Source organism: Mus caroli, unplaced genomic scaffold (genome assembly GCF_978045245.1).
Source record: "Mus caroli unplaced genomic scaffold, Mus_caroli_1 scaffold_7, whole genome shotgun sequence".
NCBI lineage: Eukaryota > Metazoa > Chordata > Mammalia > Rodentia > Muridae > Mus > Mus caroli.
This window is the reverse complement of record NW_028227262.1, coordinates 29,346,284-29,372,500: the sequence shown is the minus strand read 5'-3', so window position 1 is coordinate 29,372,500 and position 26,217 is coordinate 29,346,284. Positions and strand designations below refer to the sequence as shown.

Genomic DNA, 26,217 nt, shown 5'->3' with positions numbered 1-26,217 from the left:
GAGGAAGTGTGTCACTGTAGGGGTGGGCTTTCAGGTCTTGTATGTTCAAGCTAGGCCTAGTGTGGCAGTCTCCTGCTGCCTGCAGATCAAGATGTAGAACTCTCAACTTCTCCATCACAGCCGGGCATGGTGGTTCACGCCTTTCACCTTTAATCCCAGCTCTCGGGAGGCAGAGGCAGGCAGATTTCTGAGTTCGAGGCCAGCCTGGTCTACAAAGTGGGTCCAGGACAGTCAGGGCTACACAGAGAAACCCTGTCTCGTAAACAACAACAACAAACAAAACAAAACAAAACAACAAAAAAAAAACACTATGTCTGCAGGCTACCATGTTTCCCACCATGATGCTAATGGACTAAACTTCTGAAACTGTAAGCCAGCCCCAATTAAATGTTGTCCTTTATAAGAGTCGCCATGGTGTCTCTTCACAGCAATAAAATCTTAACTAAGACAAATTCTAAGGAAAATGGTCATGTAAATTTCCTTTCTTGCCAGACATGGTAACTCACCACCTGTAATATCATCGTTCAGGATGCTTAGACAAGAGAACAGATACAAGATGAAGCTCAGCCTGAGCTACACAGTGAATTCCAGGCAAGAGAGAGGGGGAGAAAGAGTGGGGGGGGAGAGAGAGAGAGAGAGAGAGAGAGAGAGAGAGAATGAATTGTGATCCCAACATGTCAACATAAACATGAAAAGTTAGAACTAAAATGGATGAAAGAGGAAACTAAGAAATAAAGAAAGACACAGAGTGGTTTCTGAAGGGCTGGAAGAGTGCTTGCCTAGCATGCCCAGGGCCTTGGGTTTCACCCCAGCACTGAACAAGAACAACAGAGAGTTCCCAGAAAGATCAACCAATAGGTATAGAAACTATTTGGAAATTAATTTTAAAAAGTCAAATGTTATAAATTTAAAATAACATAATTTCATATACAGCAGATATTTAAAATTTAATATGAGATGCAGATACATTAATCTGAAAAACTCAGGTGAATGGATTAATTTTGAATTTAAAAACAAGTATTTCATTTAATTTTCAAGGAGAAATAGTAGGGCATGGTGATATACACACTTTTAATCCTAGCACTCACAGAGGCAGAGGCAGTGGCAGAGAGGCAGAGAGAGGCAGAGAAGGCAGAGAGAGGCAGAGAGAGGCAGAGAGGCAAAGAGGCAGAGGCAGAGAGAGAGAGGCAGAGATAGACAGAGAGGCAGAGAGGCAGAGAGGCGACAGAGAGGAGGCAGAGAGGCAGAGGCAGAGAGACAGAGAGAGAGGCAGAGAGAGAGGCAAAGAGGCAGAGAGAGGCAGAGAGAGGCAGAGAGAGGCAGAGAGAGGCAGAGAGAGGCAGAGAGAGGCAGAGAGAGGCAGAGAGAGGCAGGAGGCAGGAGGCAGGAGGCAGGAGGCAGGAGGCAGGAGGTGGAGGCAGGAAGATCTCTGTGCATTCAAGGACAACCTAGTCTACATAGTGAGTTCTAGGCCAGCTAGGGATACACGGTAAGACCCTGCATTAAAAAATGGACAAAAGGAGAACTCTCAGCTCCTCTAGTGCCATGTCTGCCTGGATGCTGCCATGCTCCAGCCTTAGTGATAATGGACTGAACCTCTGAATCTGTAAGCCAGCCCCAATTAAATGTTGTCCTTTATAAGAGTTGCCTTGGTCATGGTCTCTCTTCGAAGCCGAAGCAATAAAACCCTAATTAAGAAAAAAAAATGGACAAAAGGAGAAAGAAAGAAAGAAAGAAAGAAAGAAAGAAAGAAAGAAAGAAAGAAAGAAAGAAAGAGAAAAAAGAAAGAGAGAGAGAAAAGAGAGAAAGAGAGAGAGAAGAAGAAGAAAATGAAAAACTAGAAATACATATCAGTTTCATGTTAAACAAATTGAAGGTGTAAGTTTGAATTTCAAAAACACAATGGTTCTCTGTGCTTTATAAAATGACTAATTAAGCTTTCAGAAGAATGATCACACTAGTCTGATTCAAATAATTCCAGAAACCGTAAAAAGAAAAAATACTTCCCAATCTAGTCTATGAAGCTAGTCAGTTTTCGAAAATCTACTAAGGACAGCACAAGAAATTATTTACTTTTTTAGAGATAGACTGACAGATACATACACAGAGAGGAGAGAGGGGCAAGGGGAGAGGGGGGAGGAGAAAGAGAGAGAGAGAGAGAGAGAGAGAGAGAGAGAGAGAGAGAGAGAGAATGAATTTCAGTCTATAGACCAGATTGGTCTCAAACTCTCTGACCTTGGTTTCTTTTTTAAATTTTATTCTTTTGTTACACTTGTTTCTTTGTCTGGCTGGCACACACATGCCACACATAGCATGAGCATGGAGGTCAGAGGACAACCTCAGGACTCAGTTTTCTCCTTTACTCTATGGACCCCCAGGGATTGAACTCAGGCCATCAGCCTTGGCAGCATGGACCTTTATCCCGTAAGCCAGCTCACCAGCCTGACCTCGGGCTCCGGATCCTCCTGTCTCCACCCCCCTGGTGCTAGGATAGCAGGCATGTGCCAACCCTGCTGAATCTCCAGTCCAGTTTCCCCATGATTTCTCTAGTGTTGCTTTAGTTATTTGAGGCATAATTTTAATTTCCAAACATAAAAAGATTTCAAATTATGTTTTCACTATAAATTCTAAAACCCTGGCTGAAGAGACAGCTCAGTGGGTGAGAATGTCCATTGCCCTTGAAGAGGACCCAAGTTCAATACCCTGTGCTTATGTCAGGGTGGCTTACAACTGCCTGTTATTCCAACTCCAGGGGAATCTTGAGACTTTGGCCTCCATGGACATTGGCAATCATGTGCATATATCCACATACAGACCCACACATATGTCCAGTTAAAAATAATACAATAAAGTCCTAACTCGGTGGCTCTGTGATCTGTGTAGTAATAACTGAAGTCAATTGAAACCGGTTTTAATGACCTGGTACACCCCAAGCTTTTTAACATCCTATGTGTGCTAGAGAGGAGTACATGAGTTCCTGGGGTCAAAAGAAAACCCTGCACCTTTGGCTCTGTCATTCTGATGGTTTTTGTTTCCATTTTCTGGGTCGCTATTGCTGTGTCTGCTTATTGTGTCTGGATTTTCATCACCCCCGACCCTGTCCAACACTTCATTTTAAATTGCTTTCTTGGATGTCAGAGAGTGGCATTCACATGACACGTTTTTCCATCCGTTTGTTTTTAGTTTTTTAATGTCATTTTACCTTAACCATGTCTCTTAAAAGTACTGTATAGCTCTTAAATTTTTACCCAAATGGGCAATCTTTTGTTTGCACTGACTAGTTAATGGCATTTGCATTTTTGTTCTTGTTTGAGTGTGAAATCTTATTTTAAGTTTTTTGCTAGTATCCTCATATTATTTCTCTTTATATGGTCACCGTTTTTGATAAATCTCCTTCATCCATTTTCCTCCTCCTTATTGGTGTATCCATTTAAAAATAAGTTCCTCACCTGCTTCCAATCTTTCTGCAATTACTTTACAACCTCCTCAGACATATTTGACACAACAGAGCATTACAAATACATACTATTATCTTCCAACCAAAAGAATTCCTTCCAAGAAAGGACTTTCGAAGTTCTGTGTTCTCAGGGTCCCCAATGGAGGAGCTAGAGAAAGGACCCAAGGAGCTGAAGGGGTTTGCAGCCCCATAAGAGGAACAACAATATGAACTAACCAGTACCCTCAGAGCTCCCAGGGACTAAACCACCAACCAAAAAGCCATAGGACTCATGGCTCCAGCTGCATATGAAGCAGAAGATGGCCTATTTGGTCATCAGTGGGAGGAGAGGCCCTTGATCCTGTGAAGGCTCTATGCCCCCAGTGTAGGGGAATGCCAGGACCAGGAAGTTGGAGTGGGTGGGTTGGTGAGCAGGGGGAGGAGGGAGGGAATAGGGGGTTTTTGGAGGGGAAACCAGGAAAGAGGATAACATTTGAAATGTAGATAAAGAAAATATCTAATAAAAAAAAAGAAGTTCTGTGCTCCTGACTCCTTCCCTGTCCTGATTTCACTTTATCATCAGCTAACATTTCAAACTTTTCATCCCCACAGATAAGATTACCATGACCTGACTTAAAAATTGCAGTTTCTGTCCCCTCTCCCTTCGTGCACCCTGGGCTGTTCTTTCCAGCGTGTTTTCTCTCTTCCGGCAGCTGCCGCTCTGAAGCTCTGAAGGGTCCTCTAATGATAAGCTGCCTCCAAGTGTGTCTACCGGCAGGTGCTTCCTCTTGCCCTCGCTCTCCAGTGATGCTTCTCATGCATCGTCGCATTCCTAAAGCAAGAGCGTTTTCCTCTCAGCGTCCTAAGACATGTTTCCCTCTTCTGGCTCCCATTGGTGTTGAGGAATCTGCTAAAATGGCTGCTGTTCCTTCCCTGGGCGCTGTTGCGATGTGACTGTTTTCCCGAGGCTGTTCCCCAGCTTTATGCAGCTGCATGGGTATAGCTCCTTTACTGGGTTGAGATGCACCGTGCCCTTTGGGTATGGAAGTTGGGTTATCTATTCTAGAACATTTGCTAGCATCTCTTCTTTATCATTTTTGTTTTGTTTTTGTTTTGTTTTATTTGTTTTTTTCCAGCATGTGTATGTGTGTTTGCATGTGCATGTTATATATGCTTGAGTGTTTTGTATGTGTATGTGTGTGCTGTGTGTGCCTGTTTGTGTATATGTGTATGAGTGTGTGTGTGTGTGTGTGTGTGTGTGCGTGTGTGGACTTGTGTGTGTGTGTGTGTGTGTGTATACAAGCATGTACCTGCCATCATGTATGCAGGGGCCAGAGGTTGACATCAGGTGTCTTTGTCAATCATCTGCATCTTGTTGGGGGTGGACGTGGTTTCTCACTGAACCTGGAACCTGCTCGTTTGGCTTGACTAGCTGGCTAGCAAGTTCCCAGAAGCCTCCTGTCTCTGCACACACCCCAGGACAGGGACTATGGGCACATGAAACTACACCAGAGCTTTTACATGAGGACTGGATATCCAAGCCCACATTCCCAGACTTGGAGGCAAGCACCTTACTGACTGAGTTGTCTCTCCAGCCCCACAACATCTCTGCAATCATGGTCTTTCTCACAGCTCGCCCCTCTTCCTTTCTGCACTTCCAGTGGGGTATTTACTAGATCTTCCCATTCTAGAATCAACAAAACTCTAAACTAATCTTTCAAATATTGAATTTTCTCTCTCCCTGTTCTGTCTTCTTACTAGGATATTTCTTTTAGCTTAGACTTTTTTCACCTTTAAAAGTTTCATAACTTAAAATAATATCTCCTCCTCCTTGTCTACCTCATCTTCTTCCTCCTCCTCTTCCTCTCCCTCCCTTTGTTCTTCACAGGGTCTCACTACCCAGCCCTTGCTGGCTGACCTCCAACTCATAGACATCCTCCTGCCTCATCTTTTGAGTGTTGGGATTAAAGGCATGCTCCACAACTCCCAGCTTGCTTGCTTGCTTGCTTGCTTGCTTGCTTGCTTGTTTGCTTGCTTTGAAAGAGGGTCTCCCTATTACATACCTCCTGGAACTTGCTCTGTAGACCAGGTTAGCCCAGGACTCAAAGAATCTGCCTGCCTCTGCCATCACCCGGCTTAGTTTCCTCACTCTTCATCTTTTCTCGTTGACCGTTCTCCGTGGCTTCTCAAACACTCTGTGTGGTTTCTCCTCAGTATGACAGAATACCTGAAATAATGAGCTCATGAGGGAGGCGGGGTTATTTTGGCTCATGTTGTGAGAAGTTGTCATGGTCACCTGGCCCTGTCGCTTTGGGCCCATGACAATACAGAACATCATGATAGGATACATGGTAAAGCAAAGCAACTTAGGCTATGGTGACAGAGAAATCAAAAGGGAAAAAAGTGGAGCAGGGTCCCAGTAACCACTTCAAGGCATACACCAGTGACCTAACTTCTTCCCAGTAGAGCAACATTTCAAGATTCCCCACAGGACACCATGCACTAGGCACCAGGCCTTTAGTGGACAAGTACTGGGGACATTTCAGATGCAGATGATGTAACATGCCCAGCCTGTATCTTGTATTTGGTGGCTGCACTATCTGTAGCTCTTGGGAAGGCACTTCCTAAGGCCTTTATTTCACTGCCTCTCACTCTTGTTCCTCGTGCCTTTGGTCATCTTCGTGTGTGAGCTAGTGCTACTTGCACTCTGGGGAAATCCTATCGTCCTGGAACCACGAGGGAAGGAGTAATGAGGGCTTGGGGAAGGAGGGAGGGTGAGATGGAGAGAGAGAACCTTCATTTCTGTTTCCTCTTGAAGGTAAGGCATCCAGGACTGTCGGAGCCCTCTCTTCTGAGGTTTTGATTCAGGCCAAGATCATCAGCTCAGCTACTCCTCCTCACAGTTCTGAAACCAAGTTTCCCATGACCCCACTGCTGTCAGTCTGAAATCTGTCAGTCTGAGATCGGTCCATGACCTCGCTGCTGTCAGTGTGGCCTTGGGAGGACTTCGCTCTTCTAATCACCTGTAGTCTACCACACCACACAAGTCCCATCAAGCCTGCCCTTTCCTTTGTTCCTGTCTGCTTTCTTCCTTCAAGACCTTGGCTTAAGCCAGGCATGGTGGCGCATGCCTTTAAGCCCAGCACTTGGGAGGCAGAGGCAGGCGGATTTCTGAGTTCGAGGCCAGCCTGGTCTACAGAGTGAGTTCCAGGACAGCCAGGGGCTACACAGAGAAACCCTGTCTCAAAAAACAAAACAAACAAACAAAAACCTTGGCTTCTGGCTACTCCCATACCTTGAAGATTCCATTGACACTTGGTGATCTCGGGAAACAGCCCTGAAGCCCCAGCCTCCTCTGATCCCACCTGCCATCAAACCCTGAAGCCCCTCAGAGGCAGCAAGGCTGCTGGGTTTTGCCTCCACACTTTGTCTAGCATATCACAAATCCCATCTGTTCTTCCCACTCATTTTGAACCCATTATTCCTGATTATGGAGGTCTTTCTCCGCGGAGGATTTATGCATCCTGCTGCTGTGGGGATTTGTGTGCATTTATCCCAACTAATGTTTAGACAAAGAGACAAAATCCAACCCCTGCACTCTGCTAGGGTTCAAGCAAGGTGAGCCCTTCACTTCATCCAGGAGACAGCTATTGAACACCTACTCTGCTTTGCGCCAAGAGTTCCTCAAATCAAATTACTTAGTAACATATTTTCTGAGCCCAGGAGGGACCACACATGCTAATGAGCCACCTGGCTGGGGTAGAACGGGTGAGAGCACTGGCTCTCACTGCTGTGCCCATGGCCAGATGGGTATGACCCCCACAGCTCTTCTTTATCTGATATGAGGTTTGACCTCACAAACAAGCCGCAGAATGGGTGGATCTCCACTGTGGCTCTGACAGTCTTGATAGAAAGTATCTTCCTTCCTATCAAAAGTAAGTGGCCTCCATCCTTCCAGCTGCTGCAGTTTACAGGGTATAGCTTAGCACCCTCAGCATGTTCTCCATATCAGAAGCAGAACCTGTCCTGGGGGTTAGTCAGCAACAGCCAGGGCCTCCGGGCAACTCACTGGGCTGGTGAGAAATGCAGCCTTGTTTCCCCAGGAATAAAGTGGATGCCTGATGAAAACGGAGTCATCACCTTCGACTGCAGAAACCGTGGCTGGTAAGCACTCCCAGAGGAGGAGTACTGTGCCCCAGCATCTCTCTTTCATCCTTTGGGCTTGCCTTGGCTTTCTTGCACCCTCCCTAACTCAGAGGCTTGGGAAGGGACCTCAGTGGTTTAATCCAACCAAGGAATAAGAAGGCTTACTTCCAATCTCAGCACCCCAGCAGCCTCCATGTCCAGGGGTTACAACACACAGTGAAACCTAGGGACAAGAGGGCACTGGCCTAAACTTGAGGAAACCCATGGGCTAGACCAAATAAATGAACTGGAGGTTCCCAGCCAGGTGCAGTACAGCCTTAGCCTCCCTCCCATTGCCTTTCTTTCTGATAAGGTACATACAAGCTGCCACGTCTCCCAAAGACATCGTAATTCTGGTGGACATGAGCGGCAGCATGAAGGGGCTGAGGATGGCTATCGCCAAGCACACCATTACCACCATATTGGACACCCTGGGAGAGAACGACTTTGTGAACATCATCGCGGTAATGGTGGCTTCCTGTTCTGCAGTGGCTCTCTGCTCTCACCTGCTCTGGGAAAATATTCTTTTCCTGTACCATTGTTGTGCTCAGATTGCAAAAACCCCAAAGAGACCACCAGGAACCATGATTCGGATACAAGCACATGAAATGAGGGTCTTTATTCAAGCTCGCACTTGGGCCATGCTCTCTTTCTGATGGAACAGGAAGGAGAGTGACCCTCCCCTCAGCTCTAGGTGAAGTGGGTTTATAAAGGAAAAAACCGCAAGCAGGGGTTTCTAAGCCTTGGCATTACATGAGAGGGTAAAGGAATTTTCTTTCCCAGAGCCCAAGGGTAGAGGCCATGTCACTTCAAGGAAAGCAGACTGTAGCTTTCTAGACAGTAGTTTTCTCCAAGGATAACAGTTTAAAATAGCATTTGGAGAACAAGACGGAATGTGTCCTGCTGTTTTTTGCCTCTTCATTGGCCATGTCTCTCTAAGGGCAAGTTAACTCAGAATGGAGTCTTAAAAACAAAATGGAGCCAGGGGTGGTGGCGCACGCCTTTAATCCCAGCACTCAGGAGGCAGAGGCAGGCAGATTTCTGAATTCAAGGCCAGCCTGGTCTACAAAGTGAGTTCCAGGACAGCCAGGGCTACACAGAGAAACCCTGACTCAAAAAACCAAAAAAAAAAAAAAAGGAGTTATTCTGCTACCTCAGTCCCTTCCCTATAAGATCCTGCATCTCCAGCCACAGGTGCTTCCCGCCACAGAGGGACACCTCCCTCCACATTGAGGACTCCTGAAGTAGCACCCACAGTCTGCCTGGGATTTTACAAGGCTGCATTACAAGGCCCCTCAAAGCATCTGAACTCATTTGTGAATGTGCACACCCCTCGTGGAGGCCACACTCTCCAGGAGCATCTCAGTGTCTGGGCTCTGCTACAGAGAACCACCAGCCTTTGCAGTGCTGGGGACGGGACCCGCCATGGGCTCCTGGCAGGATGGCTGCTGGCAACCTCCCATCCGCAGGCGGCCGGGTGGTCTTGGATGCTTGCTCTGTTATGACTCCTCTCCCTTTCCTTATCCCATAAGCCCAGATACACAGGCAGAAAGGAGATGCATAAAAGCAAGGGGCTGAGTGCTTGAAAGTACAACCAAACAGGAACCACTTGAGTTCCATGGAAGCAGCATTGACAACCCCCCTGGGATGCCATTCTGAAGGCTACTTGATCCAAAATCCTTTTTCAGCCTGCATGGTTGCTGCCATTTCTAGCTGTTGCTGGAATTTATGTACCACGTAGACAAGCTTAGGCAAGAGTGTCTTGCTTCAGAATGATCCTGTTGGGGGATCCAGACCCTGAGCTGCTACCCAAGGCTCAGCTTACCTGTGACATCACTCCTAGACAACCCCTCCCTGGGTTGACTTCCGCCCCTATCTCAGAGCCTGTACTAACAGGATGGCCACATAAACGTGTTCCATAATCTACCAGGGAGGGGAAGTGCACTGTCCCTCAGAGCCTGCAGTTTTTCTGTCCCATACTCTGCCCTGTAGAGAGACTCCTAGGAAGAACACTCACTCCCAGCTCTCCTGATGTAGCCCTAGCTCTTCAGTGATGTGGTTACTGCATCTTCTCTCTCCCATCTTCCTTAAGCAGAAAGTGGGTTAAAGACCCTGAAATCTGTATTCTAACTACCAGAGAGAATAAGAAAAGGGGACAGTAATAATTCATGTTTCTCCCTATGGGTAGCTAAATGACCGTCTACATGTATGGAGACAGAGAGAAAGAGTGAGTGTGTAACTAGCTTGGTGGCCCAAACCTATACTCTCAGAATTCTAGAAACCAAGCCAAGAGATATGACTTTAATTTCAAGCCAGCCTGGGCTGCATAATGAGACCTTCTATCAAAGAACAACACACAGTAGTTTGGAATCCCTACTCAGACTGGGGTGGGATCTATGCAAGGGAGGCTCTGGGATTGGTGGAAAGTGCCTGCCTGTACACATAGGAGTTCACTCAGGATTGGCAGGTTCTCAGCACACTCTAGAAGGTGCACCTCACATCAGAACCAGGATTTGGGGAACAGTTTTAGAGTCAAGAGCCTCTGCTTACTCTGTTCAGGCACCCCGAGATAGTGCTGCTCAGTTGCCCAGGTGAGACATCTGCGCTCTCTCTCTCTCTCTCTCTCTCTCTCTCTCTCTCTCTCTCTCTCTCTCTCTCTCTCTCCTTTACTTGGCTTGCAGTACAATGACTACGTCCACTACATTGAGCCCTGCTTCAAAGGCATCCTTGTCCAAGCAGATCGAGACAACCGAGAGGTGAGTGTCCACCACAGCCCGAAGCTCCCATCAGGGTTAGGGAAGGTATCTGTGAAGACTGCTATACAGTGCCCTGCCCCCACATGGCCCCTGGGGAGAGCAAAGCCAGTCGGTGGTGCTTACCCTGGACAGTACAGCCTCTGGTTAGCTTCATCCTTGGCACTGTCTTCTAGGAGACGAGAGATTGACACACTTACTTCATCTTTGGGCAGTTGAGACACATGGACTCAAGTGAATGTGGTTGGCTGCCCCTGTGGAGCTAGGGTCTTGCAGCCAGGCACTGATAACATTGCTAAGCACCCTCCCCAGTCAGGATCAGACACAAGGATTCCTGGACCCACTTAATCCTCTGAGCCTCATCTTGTATCTACACGTCCCCCACCCTGACAGCATTTCAAGCAGTTGGTGGATGAGCTGATGGTCAAAGGTGTGGGTGTCGTGAGTCAAGCCCTAATTGAAGCTTTCGAGATCCTGAAACAGGTACCAACTGCTGGCGGAGCCTGGAAGGGTGGGGGTAGAGGAAGGCCATATTGCAGCTGTTAGGTTGTAGCCTGTGATGACAGCCTCATCCCTGTCCCTCAGTTCCAAGAGTCCAAACAAGGAAGTCTCTGCAACCAGGCCATCATGCTTATCACCGATGGGGCTGTGGAAGACTATGAGCCCGTGTTTGAGACCTATAACTGGCCAGACCGAAAGGTACTGACTCCTGCTGGAAGGCAGGGGAAAGGGGGCCTCTTCTGATGCCAAGGGAGCACTCCCCTAAATCATAGTAGTCTTGTGTGTAGTACAACCCCAAGTTCAATATTGATTCCCATTAGACTTGCTTACCTGTTCCCGTATGTCCTGAGTATCCCAAAGTTACAACAGCCTGGGCCTAGAGGAGGGATGCAAGAGGCTGCAGGGCAGAGGACCAGCGTGGTTTTGAGACATAAGAACTGTTCCATGCTCATTGGGACCCTGGCATGGCCCTAGATGTGAGCCCTTCATAAATGACACTGATGCTGCCTGCAGCTGCTAAGCCCGTCTCTTACGGACAGGTCCGAGTTTTCACTTACCTTATTGGAAGAGAAGTGACTTTCGCTGACCGCATGAAGTGGATCGCCTGCAACAATAAAGGTAAGTGACTTTGTGAAACACTGTGCAGTCCACACGGAGACAGTGGGACAGCATTACTGAGGGCCAAGCTTCTGGCCAGAGGCCTCTTCAGGAGCAGTACAGTGCAGTCTGTCCCCATTGTTCAGAGAAAGGGAGGGCGGATTTCTCTGAAGCAGGAGCAGACAGTCTATCAACCCTGCAGGGACTCCAGGCTTATAGTCATCCAAAATGCAAAGCAGAGGCCACTTACACAAGAGAACGGTCTCCTCAAACAAAGCATTGTACAAATACACAACACAGAAGACAGGGCGGGAAGCAAGAAGGGACCCACGTTTTCAATGTCAGCTCTCTCAGGCCCCGCCTTCATCCCTATTGTGGCAAATTGAGGCACTGACTCTTTTCAAAGTCAAAAGCAGAAGGTCACCTTTTCTTTTCCTTATATGTGTGCACACATTGGGGAAACATGGGTATGTGGTGTGTGCGTGTGTGTGGAGGCCGGAGGACAGATGTCAGGAGGAGTTGTTCCTGAGAAGGGGCCATCCATCTTGGTTTTTTTGAAAGAGGATTTCTCTTACCAGTTGAGCTAGTCTGGCTACCTGGGGAGGTTCAGGGATCCACCCATCTCTGCCTCCCCAACACTAGATTGTAAGGGCAAGGCAGCACACCCAGATTTTTTAAAACATGGATTCTAGGGGTGAGAGTCAGGTCTCTGTGCTTGGCAAGTGCTTTACTGACTGATCCATTACTCCAGCCCCCATTTATTTCTTGATTGATTCTTTTCCTGAGGGTGGTTAGCTTTTTTTTAACTTTACACTTACTTACTTATTGTGTGTGTGTGTGTGTGTGTGTGTGTGTGTGTGTGTGTGTATAATGTGTATGTGTGTGTATGAAGTGTATGTGTAATGTGTATGTGTGTGTGTATTGTATGTGTATGTGTGTATATGTGTATGTATGTGTGTATGTGTGTGTGTATGTGTATGTGTATGTGTATGTGTGCATGCCCATCTGTACACATGCCCAGTCACATACATGTGGGGGTTGGAGGACAACCTGTGGAAGTCAGTTCTCTCCTTCAATCATGCAAGTTCCAGGGATTGAACCTACTAGGTGTTCAGACTTCTTGGCAAGTGCCCCTACCCACTGAGACTTCTTAACAACCCCTATTTATTAGTTTTACAAGATAGGCTATTGCTGGAGAGCCCAAAATGACTACAAGTCATGGTGATCCTCCTGCCTCAGCCTCCCAAGTGCTGGGATCACATGTACCAGTTACCCACACACAACAAGTCAGTACTTTCCCTGGAACAATGGTGGGTGGGTGGATGGGTGGGTGGGTGGGTGTGTACACCAAGAGTTCTCTTCTATCTGGAATCAGAACCCATGACCTGGGCTTGCAATGTAATTCTGTTGATTCAACAAAAATTTACTGTGAGTTTACTTTGTACCCAGTGCTGTTCAAAGGCTGTGGCTTAAGGGTGATGGGACAAATGGCTCAATCTTGACCTTGGTGTAACCAGCATGTGTCCCTCAGTTCCAATATGACTTAAATGTGTCATGAAGGCACCAAGGCATGCACTGGTCAGGGTGTAGGCTGGACAGGATGCAGGCTGGGCAGGGTGCAGGCTGGGCAGGCTCAAAGGGTCTTTCACATCAAGGGAAGAGCATGTTCTAGGCATGAGGCGTGGTAGAAAGCAAACTGTCCCACTTTGCTGTCATGTGGAACGAATGGCTCAGGGAAGTGGTGGGAAATGAGAACGAAAGTTACTAAACGGTGCACAGCCTCATTAGCCAGGTGCCCTTCTCGGTAGCGCTGAGGCTATCTTCATTGCTGAAGCTGAAGCCCCTGCTGTTGTGTGGGGGAAATATTAGCGATGGGAAGGTTCCTCCAAGGTCTTCCAACCTGGAGCAGAGAAGGCCTTTCTTTGTCTTGTACTAGGAGACAAGGCATGACCTCCAGGAAGGAAAGGGGCCCAGCTAGGAGCACCCAGAAGCTGGAAGTGAGCATGGTCCCTACATAGGGACCAAGTAAGAGCTTGTCCTTTGCATCTTGTGGTCACAGAGCCTTGTCCTCTCCAGGCTACTACACACAGATCTCCACACTGGCGGATGCACAGGAGAGCGTGATGGAGTACCTGCATGTGCTTAGCCGCCCCATGGTCATCAACCATGACCACGACATCATCTGGACAGAGGCTTACATGGACAGCCGGGTGCGCACAATGATGGGTCCAGATGGGCAGGGAGGCCAGAGTTAAGGGGAGGAGCAAGTGGTGACATCTTGGTCCAGAGAGTCCAACATTGTGCCTCCATAGGAAGAGGCATCAAGTGTGACAAAAAGCCTTCTGTCACCTCCTTCCCTCACAGCCCTCAGCCTAAGCTGCAGCCTTGCTCTGTGCCCACCTGCCCCAGAGGCCTAGATCCCTGCACAACAGACACCCTACCCCTGTGTTCCTGGCCATTCCACATTACTCTCCATACTGTCCTCTCCTGCCAGCCATGGGAAGAGAATATTCACACCAGTGGTTCACCATTCTGTAGCATGTCACAGGCTGGAAGAGGTGATATCTTGTGCAGAGGAGTAAAAATATCCAAGATAGGAGGTCACGAAAGATGTTTTGGGGGATGTGAGGGAGACCTTCCCGCCTCTTCCCAGATTGCACCTACATGTAGCCGCCTGCCTTGGGACAATAAGCAAACTAGGATTAAGACCTGACAACAGTGGCTTAGATAAGACCAAGGCAGAGAAAAAGCGTAGAGGTTTAGTGCTGGCCATCTCAGAGCTGGTAAGGTTTCTGCTCACAGGAACCCAGGCTCCTTCCTACAGCCCAAGCCCCAACTCCCTGCTTCTCAGGGCTAGCGTAGGCAATCCTGCTGAGCCCCTTAAAGGAGACCACTCAGGAGTCCTCCTGGCTCGCACACTTACCTCTTGCTGACCTCAAATCCGTGTTGCCTCCCAAGCTACCGAGGTGGCTGAGAAGACATCATGCCCTTTTGGCTTTTCTTTTCCTGCACTCTGTACCTGAGGACAAGGGCACGTGCACTCTAGCATGTAACCATAGCCATAAACCACCTTGCCAAGCTGGGACCAAAAGCCTTAGGAATCCATTCTCAAGTTCCTTCAGTGCACCCGACCTGCTGGAGCAGGCTCTTCCTGGAAGCCTTGCCCAGGGGACCCCATCTGTCACACACTGATGGCTGAGACCGCAGGGAAGAACCTTCTCCATTTGTTGTCCCCTCTATTGCTCGGGTGCCTGTTGGTCACAGGCTATCTGACCCTGGTCGGAGACATGGGAGGGGGAAAGGGAGAGGTAAGAAGAGAGAGGCTAAGACCTGCTTTGGTACTGTCTTGACATCCCTACATTGCATGCGTACACTCATCCCTTCTTGCTTGTCCCTTCTCCATCCATCCCTGCCTGCCTCCTGCCCCCAGCCCAGCGTGTGCTCCCTGGGCCTCTCTCCCGTGTGTATATTATGGGCATGCTGGGGACCTGGCAGAAGGAAGTCTGAGAACTTGCAATGTGAGAGGAAACTGGGCTGTGGACAGTGGTGGCCACACCTAGGTAGTAGCCACACTTAGGTAGCAGGTAAGTGTGAGCCTTGCAGAGGAATTAGGAAGGAGAGGAGAGTGGCAGAGATAAATAAAGCCTTGCTTCACTAGGCTACTGTGCAAATGATTTCAGGCAGTTCCTGTCAGCCCTACTGAGCTGACAGGAACTGAGATACTCTACACTCAGCATGGCCTCCCAGGATCAGTGTTTGTCTCTGCCTGGAGACGAAGGCACAGTTTTATCTTCACTTAAAAAAAAAAAGTCCTCTGTCTCCTCAGTTAAAGCCCCTGCTATCACATCTCTCCAAGCCTCCCCTTACTTCAGGGATGTCCTCTGCATTGTGGACATCCCTGAAAACCAGGCCCATGTGCAGATGCCTGGAGCCTTCAGGTTAAGACAGTAGTTCACTGAGAGGACAGGTAACCTGTACCATGATCCAGAGCCAAAGGCACGGGGATAGCACACGCTGCCCAAGCATGGGACAAGGCCTAAGGGAGGTAGAAAAGGAGGCCCAGCCAAGGCTTGGCTGCAGCTTCTCTGAAGATGCTCCCCAGGCTTGGAGAACCACAGCTCCTCGGGGTCCTACGAGTCTTGTGTAGCTGGGAAGATTGAACTTAGAATAAAGGAGATGCCAGTGTAGTCCATGCAGGGAACACCTTGCTTCCCAGCTCCATGCTAAAACATTGGAGGAAGGGGAAGAGAACAGTGAAAGCTGCTACTGATCCAGGGAGGTCTAGTGTACACACAATGACCTGAGCAACAGGTAGCTTGCATAGAGAGGTTGTTTCTGCTTGGCATCATTGTCATCTTCCTTCTAATAGAGGAACACCTGTAGGCTCCTTCCGAGGCAGCAGGGGAATCCCTTCCTGATCCTGAGTGAACAGAGCTAGAGGTCTGCCCCACATGTGTTAGGGTGACCTGAGGCAGCCGATGCTCAGACACCCTACCTTCAGACCGTTGCTCCTAAACCACATCTGTATGTCTGAGTGGCTGTGCAGAAATGTCTTCCTTTCTGTTCCCTGGCCTGGGCCATGCAGTGCAACACCCTCAGGTCCACATCAGAGGCTTCTGGAAAAGCTGTGCGATGCTGTACTCTGTTTGCTGGGTTTGGGTTCATCCTTGGTCTGCCCAGATGAGACGGCTTAGCTCACACACTGCTTTTGCTGGGTGACATGAGCCTCACTAAACGCCTTTCCTCCCATCTCTCCCAGCCTTCCCCTGGCACTCCCACTAGCTCCCCTTAGCATCCCTGCCTCTCCTGCTGGTGAAGGGAGTGCTAAGTCTGGGTTCCCACACTGCTCTGAGTAACAGACCAGCAGATGCCTAAGCCCGCTCCTCTTCTGATCTCTGCCCTCTCCTCCCTGGCAGCTCTTCACCTCAGAGGCACAGAGCCTGATGCTCCTCACCACAGTGGCCATGCCTGTCTTCAGCAAAAAGAATGAAACAGTAAGTGGCCCTTCCCTGGGCCATGGCGTGGAGGGTAGAATCCCACCCACTCAGCTTCACAGCCAGCTGCAAGAGTTGGATGCAGTTTCCCAAGCCCAATCCTGGGCTAGCTACAGAAGAACATCCTGGCCAACTATGGGGCTGATGTCCGTGCTGTCCCCCAAGCTCCTACAGGCCTGTTGGGGGTGGGGCAACCCCTGCTTTATTCCTGAGATAGAAAGCTATGGGGTCTTCTGTGCTAGCCTTCCAAGTTAATCACACTTAACTAGCCCAAGTGGGTAGACTCCTGCTTGTAGGTGAAGGCCTCTAGTGAGGGGATTTCTAGAGCTTTGCATAGTCTGTCTGGTGAGAAAACACTTCCCTATGGGTCCCTTGTGCTATAGAGTCCACATAAGTTATGGTCCTTTTATTTCATCCTCTGGCATGAATATTAATATTTCACTTTGCTTTGTGTTTCATTTAAATGTTACTACTTAAATATTAATACAGGGCATTAATCTTCCTAACAGCTGAGCTTGCCTCTGAGCTGGCCCCATCTGACAGTCTACATTGTTATTTGGAGGAGCTCAGCCTAACTGCAAAGGAAGATCATTAAATGCTACCCTTTCCAGGCTCCAGGGAGGCCTAGAGTCTAGTCTGGGCATCTCGGTTTCCCTGACCTTGCACTGTCCCCTCTAGAGATCCCATGGCATTCTCCTGGGTGTGGTGGGCTCTGACGTGACCCTAAGAGAGCTCATGAAGCTAGCACCCCGATATAAGGTGAGCCTGAGGGGATCCCAGGGGGATGGTACCTAAGCCACAGCTCTCCGTTGCTGTGACAAAAAATCAGCTCAAAGGGAGGAGAGATTTCTTTGGGCTCACAGTTTCAGTTTCTTGGCTTCTGTCCATGGTTGCTTGACCAGAGAATGGTAGGTGGAAGCGTGACCCTGGCTTACCATGATCCCTATTTAACACTTGCTGCTGTTTTCAACGATCCCTTCCCCTCCTCCCCTGCCTAGCCATCTAACATGTCTAATGCCCTCCACCCTTGACCTTGGCAGCTTGGGGTGCACGGTTATGCCTTCTTGAACACTAACAATGGCTACATCCTCTCTCATCCTGACCTCCGACCTTTGGTAAGTACAGCCTATGAGAATTGGGGACAGTTCACAAAAAAATAAATAAATAAAGGCTAAAATTCCTCGGATCATACAAGAGGAAACTCGACGTCATTCCTGTTTCCAAATCATTATCTAGGAGGATGCCTAAGGCAAAAAAGCACATGGAATGATTGGTGAACAGACCAGAGAGCAGGTGATACAGGCTGGGCTTGTGAGAATGGCGTCCTGCAGAACAGCCCAGTTTCCATTACTGTAATAAAACATCTGTAATTGCAAGCTTATAGAGAAAGAACTATTTTAGTCCATAGCTGGTTAAGCCTAGTGCTTTATGCTCTGGTGGGGTGCATACAACACAGCATGGGACGGAATGAACCTGTTGACCCCTGAAATACAGTGAGAAAGAGACTCCAGTTCTGTAACCCTCTTTAAGGACATTAACCCTCTCACTGGGCTTTTTATCTCCAAACATTCCAGCATTTTCCAGCAGTGTCACGCTGGAGCCCAGCCGCCCATAAAGAGGCTTCTGAGAGTTGTGTAAGAGGCAAACCATGAGGGAGAGATGGCTCAGCAGCTAACAGCACCTGAGTTTAGTCCCCAGAACTCTCTTCAGCCAGCTCATAGCACTCTTTAACTCCTGTCCCAGGGAATGGGATGCCTCTGGTCTCCACGGGCACCTGCGTCCACATGTACACACCCACAGATACAACATACACTTAATTCGAAATCAAATAAATCTTTTAAGCTTGATCACTGCAGACATTTATCACAAACCCTCACTGCCTCGGTGACTCCATCCCTCCTACCATCTGACAGATGGAGCAGCAGAGCCCCAGAGGCCCAAGAAGGGAATGTGAACATTGAGTTCACAACAAAAATAGCAAGGCCCTCTCACAAGGGCAGTGAAGGCTCCCTGGGCGTGCCTTCGATGTCGCCTAGGACCCCTGTCCCCTTCTGACTCTGTCCAGGAGCTGTGGGTATTTTCACATGAGTTCTCCCAAGCACCTGGTGTCTGAATACTCTACGTCCAGGGATTGGCCCTGTCCACAGGGGCAATGGCCACATTGCTGGTGTGAGGCTGAAGGGATAAGGGGGGAAGTGCATCAGATGGCCTGGAGGCATCTTAAACCTACTGTTTTCTGACTTCTAAGGAACCCCAAGAGGCTTGGATAGCAGAATTGACAAAGGGGCTTCCCTGCCTCGGGAGTCATTTGGGGAGACCAGCTGAACTAAGTCTCATGGCAGTTAGCTCAAGTGGATACAGAATCTCCTAAGACATCTAACTGAACAACTTAAGGCAAATGGTAGGGCTCAGATGGGAGACACATTGGTCCATTCCCACTCTCTTCCCAATTCAGACTCAACAGGGCATTTATCTGAACCCATAATGAACAGCCTTATACTAACAGGTTCTTGGACCAGTGCTATCAAGTGACTCACAGAGAGAGAACATGTAAGTTGATCCCAGAGTTGACATTTAGAATTAAGGGACATACAGAATTAAGGGACCTACAGAATTAAGGGACATACAGAATTAAGGGACATGAATCAGAAACCCACTTGCATGCATCCATCTAGGTAACTTACATGAATAATGCCTTCACTAGCCAGTTCATATTGGGGACCTACTGTGTGCCTGACATTATCGTGCTAGTAAGAGTGCTGTAAACAGAAGAACATATCTAATCAAAATCTAATGTGTGAAGACATGTAAACAATATGAACTGCTTACCAAAGGACACAGTGGGGCTTACACTGGGTACTGCTTAAGGAAGGTATTATCAGGAAAGCAAATGGTGAAATTACAGAAAGCAAAATAATAGAGAATATTCCTAGCAATAGAATAAGAAAGGTCAAGAGACATGCTGGGGGCCTAAAAACCTTTCTATGTCAGTGTCCCCAACCAAATGAAGTCATATGCTTATTCTGAGAGGCTAAGGATGGGCTACAATCTGTCAGGTGTAGCTGAGACTTGGGAAACAGCACTGGGCTGTTGCCAGAGAGACAGCTCAGGTAGAAGACAGGGCAGCACTAAGGACTCAGGACCTCAGGAAGGCTGAGAACAGAACATTGTGTGGGCCAGGAGTAAGGAGGCACTCAGAGCAGGGACAGTGGAGTGACATCCATACTACAATCAGGAGAGAAGAAAACAAAACCCAAGTAAATGAAATAACCAGCAGAAATAAGATACATAATGATGGTGACTTCAACTCCCAAATATCTACCGGGGACCCATTTACAGAAGTAGATGGTGCTATTTTTAAGATGCTCTGGTGATAAACTCTCCTCTTTTATTGATGGCACTACTAAACTCAACCAGGGAAGTACCATGGGCGTAATTACAGATAACATGATGATATCTGTCAGGGAGAGAGAGTGAAAAAGAGCAAGAGAGGGAGAGAGGGAGGAAGAACAAGAGAATGATTCTGCTCGGAGAATTGGTTCAGGGATCTGTGTCAAATTTTGGAGACAGGTGGTTATTAAGCACTGAAGATCTGCCCTTGGATCTGACCAATTTAAATTAAAAAAAAAAAAAAAAAAAAAAACCCTATCAAGATGAGCTGCGTCTGCAGATGCCTTAAAATCTGGAGGAGAAAGTGATTGCTCATGAAGCATTCTAAAATGATCATCTGAGATTAACAAGATGAAATACATGAGAAATAGGTGGGCGCTCTGCAAACTGAACACCCACGCGTGGGAGAGCACCACGTGAGAACACCGAAGGGATTTGCCTGGCTTATGGCGCCATCTGGGCATCCAAGCTGGCCTGGCTGTCCGAGCAGCCGGCAGAAACCCAGGCAGAGGCCACAGTGCTTCAGTTCAAACCACACCTCTCTCTTCTCCTGGCCAGACTCCATGAGCAATATTGATTTCTTCCCCGACAGCTCCATTTTCAGGGGGACATTGACAGAGCTGAGCATCTTCAGAGAGAGCTGAGGTATCCTCAGACTGGAAATGTTTAGCTGGAGACAGTCAAGTCTTAGAAGTGACAAGATTGAGCATCTCAAGCCCTGTCAGGAGGAACACGTTACGTTCTAGGTGGCTCCAGATGAAAGCTGACAACAAGAAGTAAGTTAGGAGACAGATTTGAACTCCACAGGAGAGAGAACTTTCTAGTAATAAGACCTGTCCAAACTGTGACAAGTTGTCTCTCAAAATAGGGAGGGAGATGCCTGACATGAGAAATGTACACACACACACATACACACACGGAGGCTCAGAGGCCATCTGTGGCACACATTGATCAAGCTTTGCACTGAGTGTAAGTTTGGTCTGGCTCATTATGATTATGGGATGCTTTGATTTTATGAGGGTACCTGAAAGATTTTAAAGAAGAGGGAAGGGGAACAGGGTGCATGCTAACCCCACCTTTTCCATTCTGTCTGGCCCACTCCAGTACAGAGAAGGCAAGAAGCTGAGACCCAAACCCAACTACAACAGTGTGGACCTCTCAGAAGTGGAGTGGGAGGACCAAGCTGAAATCGTGAGTAGGAAGCTTTCCCCCAGTTAGCCCTGTCACAGGTAGACGAGCACTGAGTGTCCTGGGAGTGCCAAGGCCTCTGGGCGAGCAGCTGGGTTCTGTGCCTATGATCCTTTCAGCAACTGTGGATATCGAGCCATGACCCTGGTGTCACAGGTTACTGAGACAGGCTGAGCTCATGCCTAGAAGCCCAGCATGGTTTCAGGGTTGTCAAGTTTAACGTCTAAGTATCCATAGTGCATCCTAGAGGAGATTATGTCTCAGCAACACAGCCCTATATTCCAGAGCATCCATCCCTCAAAGCCCCGCCTCAGTGAGAGCCCACAACTGTGAGGCAGTGGCACCTAGACTCAGGTCCATCTTCCCTCCTAGAAGTCTGCTCAGAGGCAAAGGGAAGACCCAGTGTCCCAGGGATCCTAGGACATGGTCAGAGCCCAGATCCAGGTGAATAGGCCCCAATCCCCTTTTCTTTCCTCTTAAAGCTGAGGACCGCCATGATCAATGGGGAAACCGGGTCTCACTCCATGGACGTGAAGGTGCCACTGGACAAAGGGGTAAGGAGCTAGTGACAGTGCCTGTGAGGTCCACTCAGGCACCACTGAACCTGAACCTGGACTTCATTGTGGCCGGGGGCTGTGAAGAGAAAGGGAAAGCCGTGGGGGTAGGAAGGGCTCTGTTGATCTCACGGATGCTCGTCTTTGGAGACCGCTGGGTGTGGAGGTTGCCCAGATCACTGGCAGCTCTTCTTCCCTCTGCTGCCTGCTATTTGGCCCTTTGGTTGTTTATGACAGAAAGGGAGAAAGTGACAGTTAATTTTGCAAACTGCCAGAAGCTCTGCTAAAATGTGTCGCATGGGGAAAAGTTGGGAATGTTCACTCCTCCCTTAAGCTGATTTCCATCCAAACACTGAGGACAGAAACAAATGCCCTTACTACAGAGAAGCAAAACCGGAAACCGCCTGCTGCCTCTACAGACCTGTGTGTCATTAGAAAAGACCATTTCATCTTCTCCCTCAGATGATTCTGACGCATCCTCTGAATTCACACGGCCCCTTGACATATTAACAAATGTCACCTCCTCCTGTACAGCCACCCCCACCGCCTCCTTCCTTACCCACCTGCCTCCGCTCAAAGAACACAGCATCTGTCTGCAGCAATTAGACCTGAGTCCTTGCCTTGTACACAGATCTCTGCAGAGGACAAACTGAGAGGCGCTGGCCAGTGTCCCTTCTACACAGGGTATTGATCTCCACCAGGACTGCTGTGGGTCCTACTGCCCCATCAGGCACACTGGGAATATCAGTAATGCCAGATCAACAGAGATAACTGTTATCAAGAGTCTCGGTCCCTTCTCTGTGTCTTCAACATGTCCTAAGACTCCTGCCAAGTCCCAGCTGCCAGGATATAGAACCTAGCATGAGAAACCTCATGTGCACATGGCCACTTAGCAACCAGAACAACTGTGCTATGGCCATCACACTGGCACACACAGTGGGTGGAGTTTGCTCTCACCCTTTTCTCCCAGGACCAGGGTCCTCTCAAGGTATCTCCAATGCTCCTCAAAGTCAACAGGCAGAGTCCTAACCAGAACAGCAGTCTCAACTTGTGCAGGAACTTCTTCCTGCCTGGGATATTTGCTCATCGCTGCTAATAAGCCATTGCGGTGTGTCAGGACTTCCTTAAACATGAAAGAAAAAAAGAGATAATTATTATCTGAAGAATCAAATGAGAAAATAGAATAGATACAGAAGAGTTTCTGGGATAAGGGATTTGGGTTTCTTTAAAAAATTATAAGAATATGTTTTCGTTTTAATCCCAGGTGTGGGATATGGAGTTGCTTTGCAGCAGCTGATTATGATTTGCCTCGTGCTGTAACAGAGGTGTGGTTTTGCCAGCTGCAGATAGTTTCTGTAACTGTGTGATGTTGGGAATTCTGAGAATCTTTCAGAGGGTATACAAATGCTAGAGCCCCAATGGGTGGGGTTAGTGGTTGGTGTTCGTTCAGGAGTGTTGGTTGTGGTTTGTTAGTAGTTGTGCTCAAAGAAGAACTATGTCTCTATCTCTCCCTCTATCCTGTTTCTCTCCTATCTAGTGTTAGGGGGTGGGATGGGGGGATAAAGGGTGGGAAAAAGAACCCACAAAGTAGCAAAGACCAGCGGCAGACATCTAGGCTGTTCATTTCTTTGCTATGTGAACAGAACAGTGATAAACAAGGAAGGACGAGGCCCATGTGGTATGTTGACTTAGATTCCTTCAGGCACACACCCAAGGGTGATATGCCTGGGTCACATAGCAGTCTGTGCTTTGAGAAACTGCCATACTGATCTCCATAGTGACTAGACAAGTTTACATCTCCACTGGCACTGTATAACGGTTTCAGTGTTTGGTTCTGTGGTTCTTTACGTGGTCAAGAAATTAATTTGTTCCCACTCTGTAGGCTGTCTCTTCCTGCTAGAGACAGCTTCCTTTGCTTTCGTAAGGCTTTTTACCCATGTGATCCCGTTTGTCAGTTCTTAGGATGCTGTGCCACTGGGGTCCTTTGCAGAAAGTCCTTCCTATGTCTGTATCCTGACGTTTTCCCCTGTTTCTTCCAGCAGCTTCTAAGCTTTAGATGCTATATAAAAGGCCTTGATTTGTTTTTATTGAGCCAGGTCAGCTACATGAACCTAATTCTATTAACTTACATATAGAAACCCAGTTTTCCCTGGCAGCTGTGTTGAAGTCTTCCTTCTCCCCAATGTATTTTTTATGCCTTTGTCAGACATTAGGTGGCTGTATGGATTGGTCTTTAGATTCTCTATGCTGTTCCACTGACAGGTCAGAAGTTCCCTCCATTTCTGAGCAGCATTGATTGGTCTTAGCTCTTCTTTGAGGGTTAGTTGAGGCTTAGGTAAGACTTGGGTGGTGAATCCATCTGTCTTGGGCTTTTCTTTGTGGGGAGACTTTCTGTACAACTTCACTCCCACTGATAACTGCAAATATATTTAAGTTGTTTCTATCCTGCGGACTTAAATTTGATTGATCATGTGTGTACAAAATGTATCCCTTTCTACTAAATTTTCTAGTTTACATTTTCTTTTTTTAGAATATGAGTTTTCAAAATATTCCTTAATGGTCCTCTGGATTTCATTGAACTCTGTAGTAACTTCTGCTTTTTATCTAATTTTATTAATCCGGGTCTTTCTTTTATTTGTTTTGGCTAAAGGCTTATCTTATTTAGTTTTTCAAAATACCAAGTTTATTAAGTCTATACATTATTTTTTAAATTTCATTAATTTTTGTCTTTGTCTTTATTATTTCTTGCCATCTACTGCGTTTGGTCTAGATTCATCTTGTTGTTCTAAGACTTGAGGTACATCATTAGGTTATTTATTTTTAATCTTTCTGGCTTTTAAAAATACATTTATTTATTATGTATATATTTGTTTATTTAGTATGTGCATTGTGTGGTAGGGGACACACACACACATACCCATGGTTTGCCTGTAGGGATCAGAGGACAGTTTGTGGTGTTGGAGTTCTCGCCTTTTATCATGTCATTCAAGGGATGAAACTCAGGTCATCAGCCTTAGCAGCGAACAGCTCTACCCTTCAAGTGATCTCAATAGCACTTTCTTTATTTTTTAGTGTAAGAACACATAGCTGTAAACTTTCCACTTACAACTGCTTTATCTGTATCCCAGAAGTTCTGGTAAGATATGCTTGCATTCATTTGATTCTAGAATTTTTTTTATTTCCTCCTTGCTTTCTTTAATGACTCTGTATTCATACACAAATATGTTGTCTAAGACTTGGGCATTGATTGATTGATTGAGTATGTTTTCCTGTGGGTGCACACATGCCATGACATGTGCACAGAAGTCAGAGATCAGCTTGCAGGGGTCCGTTCTCTTCCTATCATGTGGCTTCTGGAGACTGAAGTCAGGCCGTCTGTCTCGGTGACAAGCTCCCTTTCTCCCTGAGCCATCTCACTAGCCCTGAACAATATGGTTTATGAAAGAGCAGTGGTACTTGGGAAAAAATCAGGTAATCAACTTCAAAAGTCCTAAACTCAAGCAATAGCACAACCTACTGGAATCCCCAGGATGAAGCCAGAGTAGCCCTGACAGGAAAAGTTAGAGCACCAAGTGCTCTCATTGGAAACTCAGAAAGATAGCAAGTAGATTGACTATAGATGCATCTTATGGCTACAAAAACATCAGACAAGTCTAGCCAAGCCCAATAGAGGGCAAGAAACAATAAAGATTGTGACAGAAATGAGTAAACTAAAGACTGTAAGGACAATACTTTGAATCTGTAAAATGAAGAGTTGTTTCTTTGAGAAAGTTGTCAAAACCCCTAGCCAAGCTTTAAAAAAAGGGGGGGGGGGGGAACAGACAGACAGAGTGACAGAGAGAGCAGGGAGTGAGAAATGAATCAAAGCAGACATGAAAAGGGAGTTGTCACTGTGGAGTGCACTGAAATCTAGACGATCGTTAGGGTATACTTAGCAGACTTGCATTACAAAAAGCTGGAAAACTTAAAAGAAATAGATGAATTTCTACTAAATTACAGCTGACCTACTTAAAGTAAAACCAGAGATTATAAACAATTCAAATCAATCCATAACAAGCAAGGAGTTTAAAGTGGTAATGAAAAGTCTCCCCAAACATTTTGCTAAGTGGACATGATATGGCTGTTGAACTGTCCTTTAAATATTTATGATTATCTACCCGTAGATTAGTGGTGCTCTCTTCTTTTTGGTAAGCAGCAAAACCCATTTTTGCAATGGGCAACAATTATAGCAGACTCATAACTAACCCAAGTGCTGAGAACGAGTGGCTGTTGAGTGGCCCTAAATGGGACATCAATATAACTATGTTCAAGCTTCAAAAAATATCCTAGAAAAGGGGGGTGGAAGGATGCAGGCACCAGAGGAAAGGAGGGAAGTCATGTTGTGAAATGCTGTCTCCCAGACATGACACAACTGCTCTACCAGGAATCCCTAACAGCTCCAAACATTGCAGTCAACATTACATCAGAAATACAGGAGGGGCTTATGAGGTCCACCTCTCACCAAGGAGTTAAAGGCATAGGTGCTGAAGGAGGAAGACCACGCTTTTTGCACATGTGTTACGGAATTCATAGAACTTTTAAGGAAGCTCTCACACAGATACTCCTTAAACTATTCTACA

General features: G+C 47.2%; 1 protein-coding gene across 3 annotated transcripts in view; it reads left to right on the top strand.

Annotated features, from left to right (window-relative positions):
• Positions 1-26,217, top strand: part of Cacna2d4 (calcium voltage-gated channel auxiliary subunit alpha2delta 4) — a 113,421-nt gene that overhangs the window by 24,291 nt on the left and 62,913 nt on the right. For 2 of the 3 annotated variants that reach the window (XM_085840070.1, XM_085840068.1), the window contains exons 7-18: positions 7,540-7,600; positions 7,935-8,085; positions 10,303-10,377; positions 10,768-10,857; positions 10,960-11,073; positions 11,415-11,493; positions 13,549-13,682; positions 16,389-16,466; positions 17,145-17,225; positions 17,507-17,581; positions 20,961-21,047; positions 21,527-21,598. In XM_085840070.1, the coding sequence (XP_085696196.1) occupies positions 7,540-7,600; positions 7,935-8,085; positions 10,303-10,377; positions 10,768-10,857; positions 10,960-11,073; positions 11,415-11,493; positions 13,549-13,682; positions 16,389-16,466; positions 17,145-17,225; positions 17,507-17,581; positions 20,961-21,047; positions 21,527-21,598 (1,097 nt within the window). The remainder of the gene's footprint in view (positions 1-7,539; positions 7,601-7,934; positions 8,086-10,302; positions 10,378-10,767; positions 10,858-10,959; positions 11,074-11,414; positions 11,494-13,548; positions 13,683-16,388; positions 16,467-17,144; positions 17,226-17,506; positions 17,582-20,960; positions 21,048-21,526; positions 21,599-26,217) is intronic. The other variant, XM_085840069.1, reaches the window with a different exon arrangement.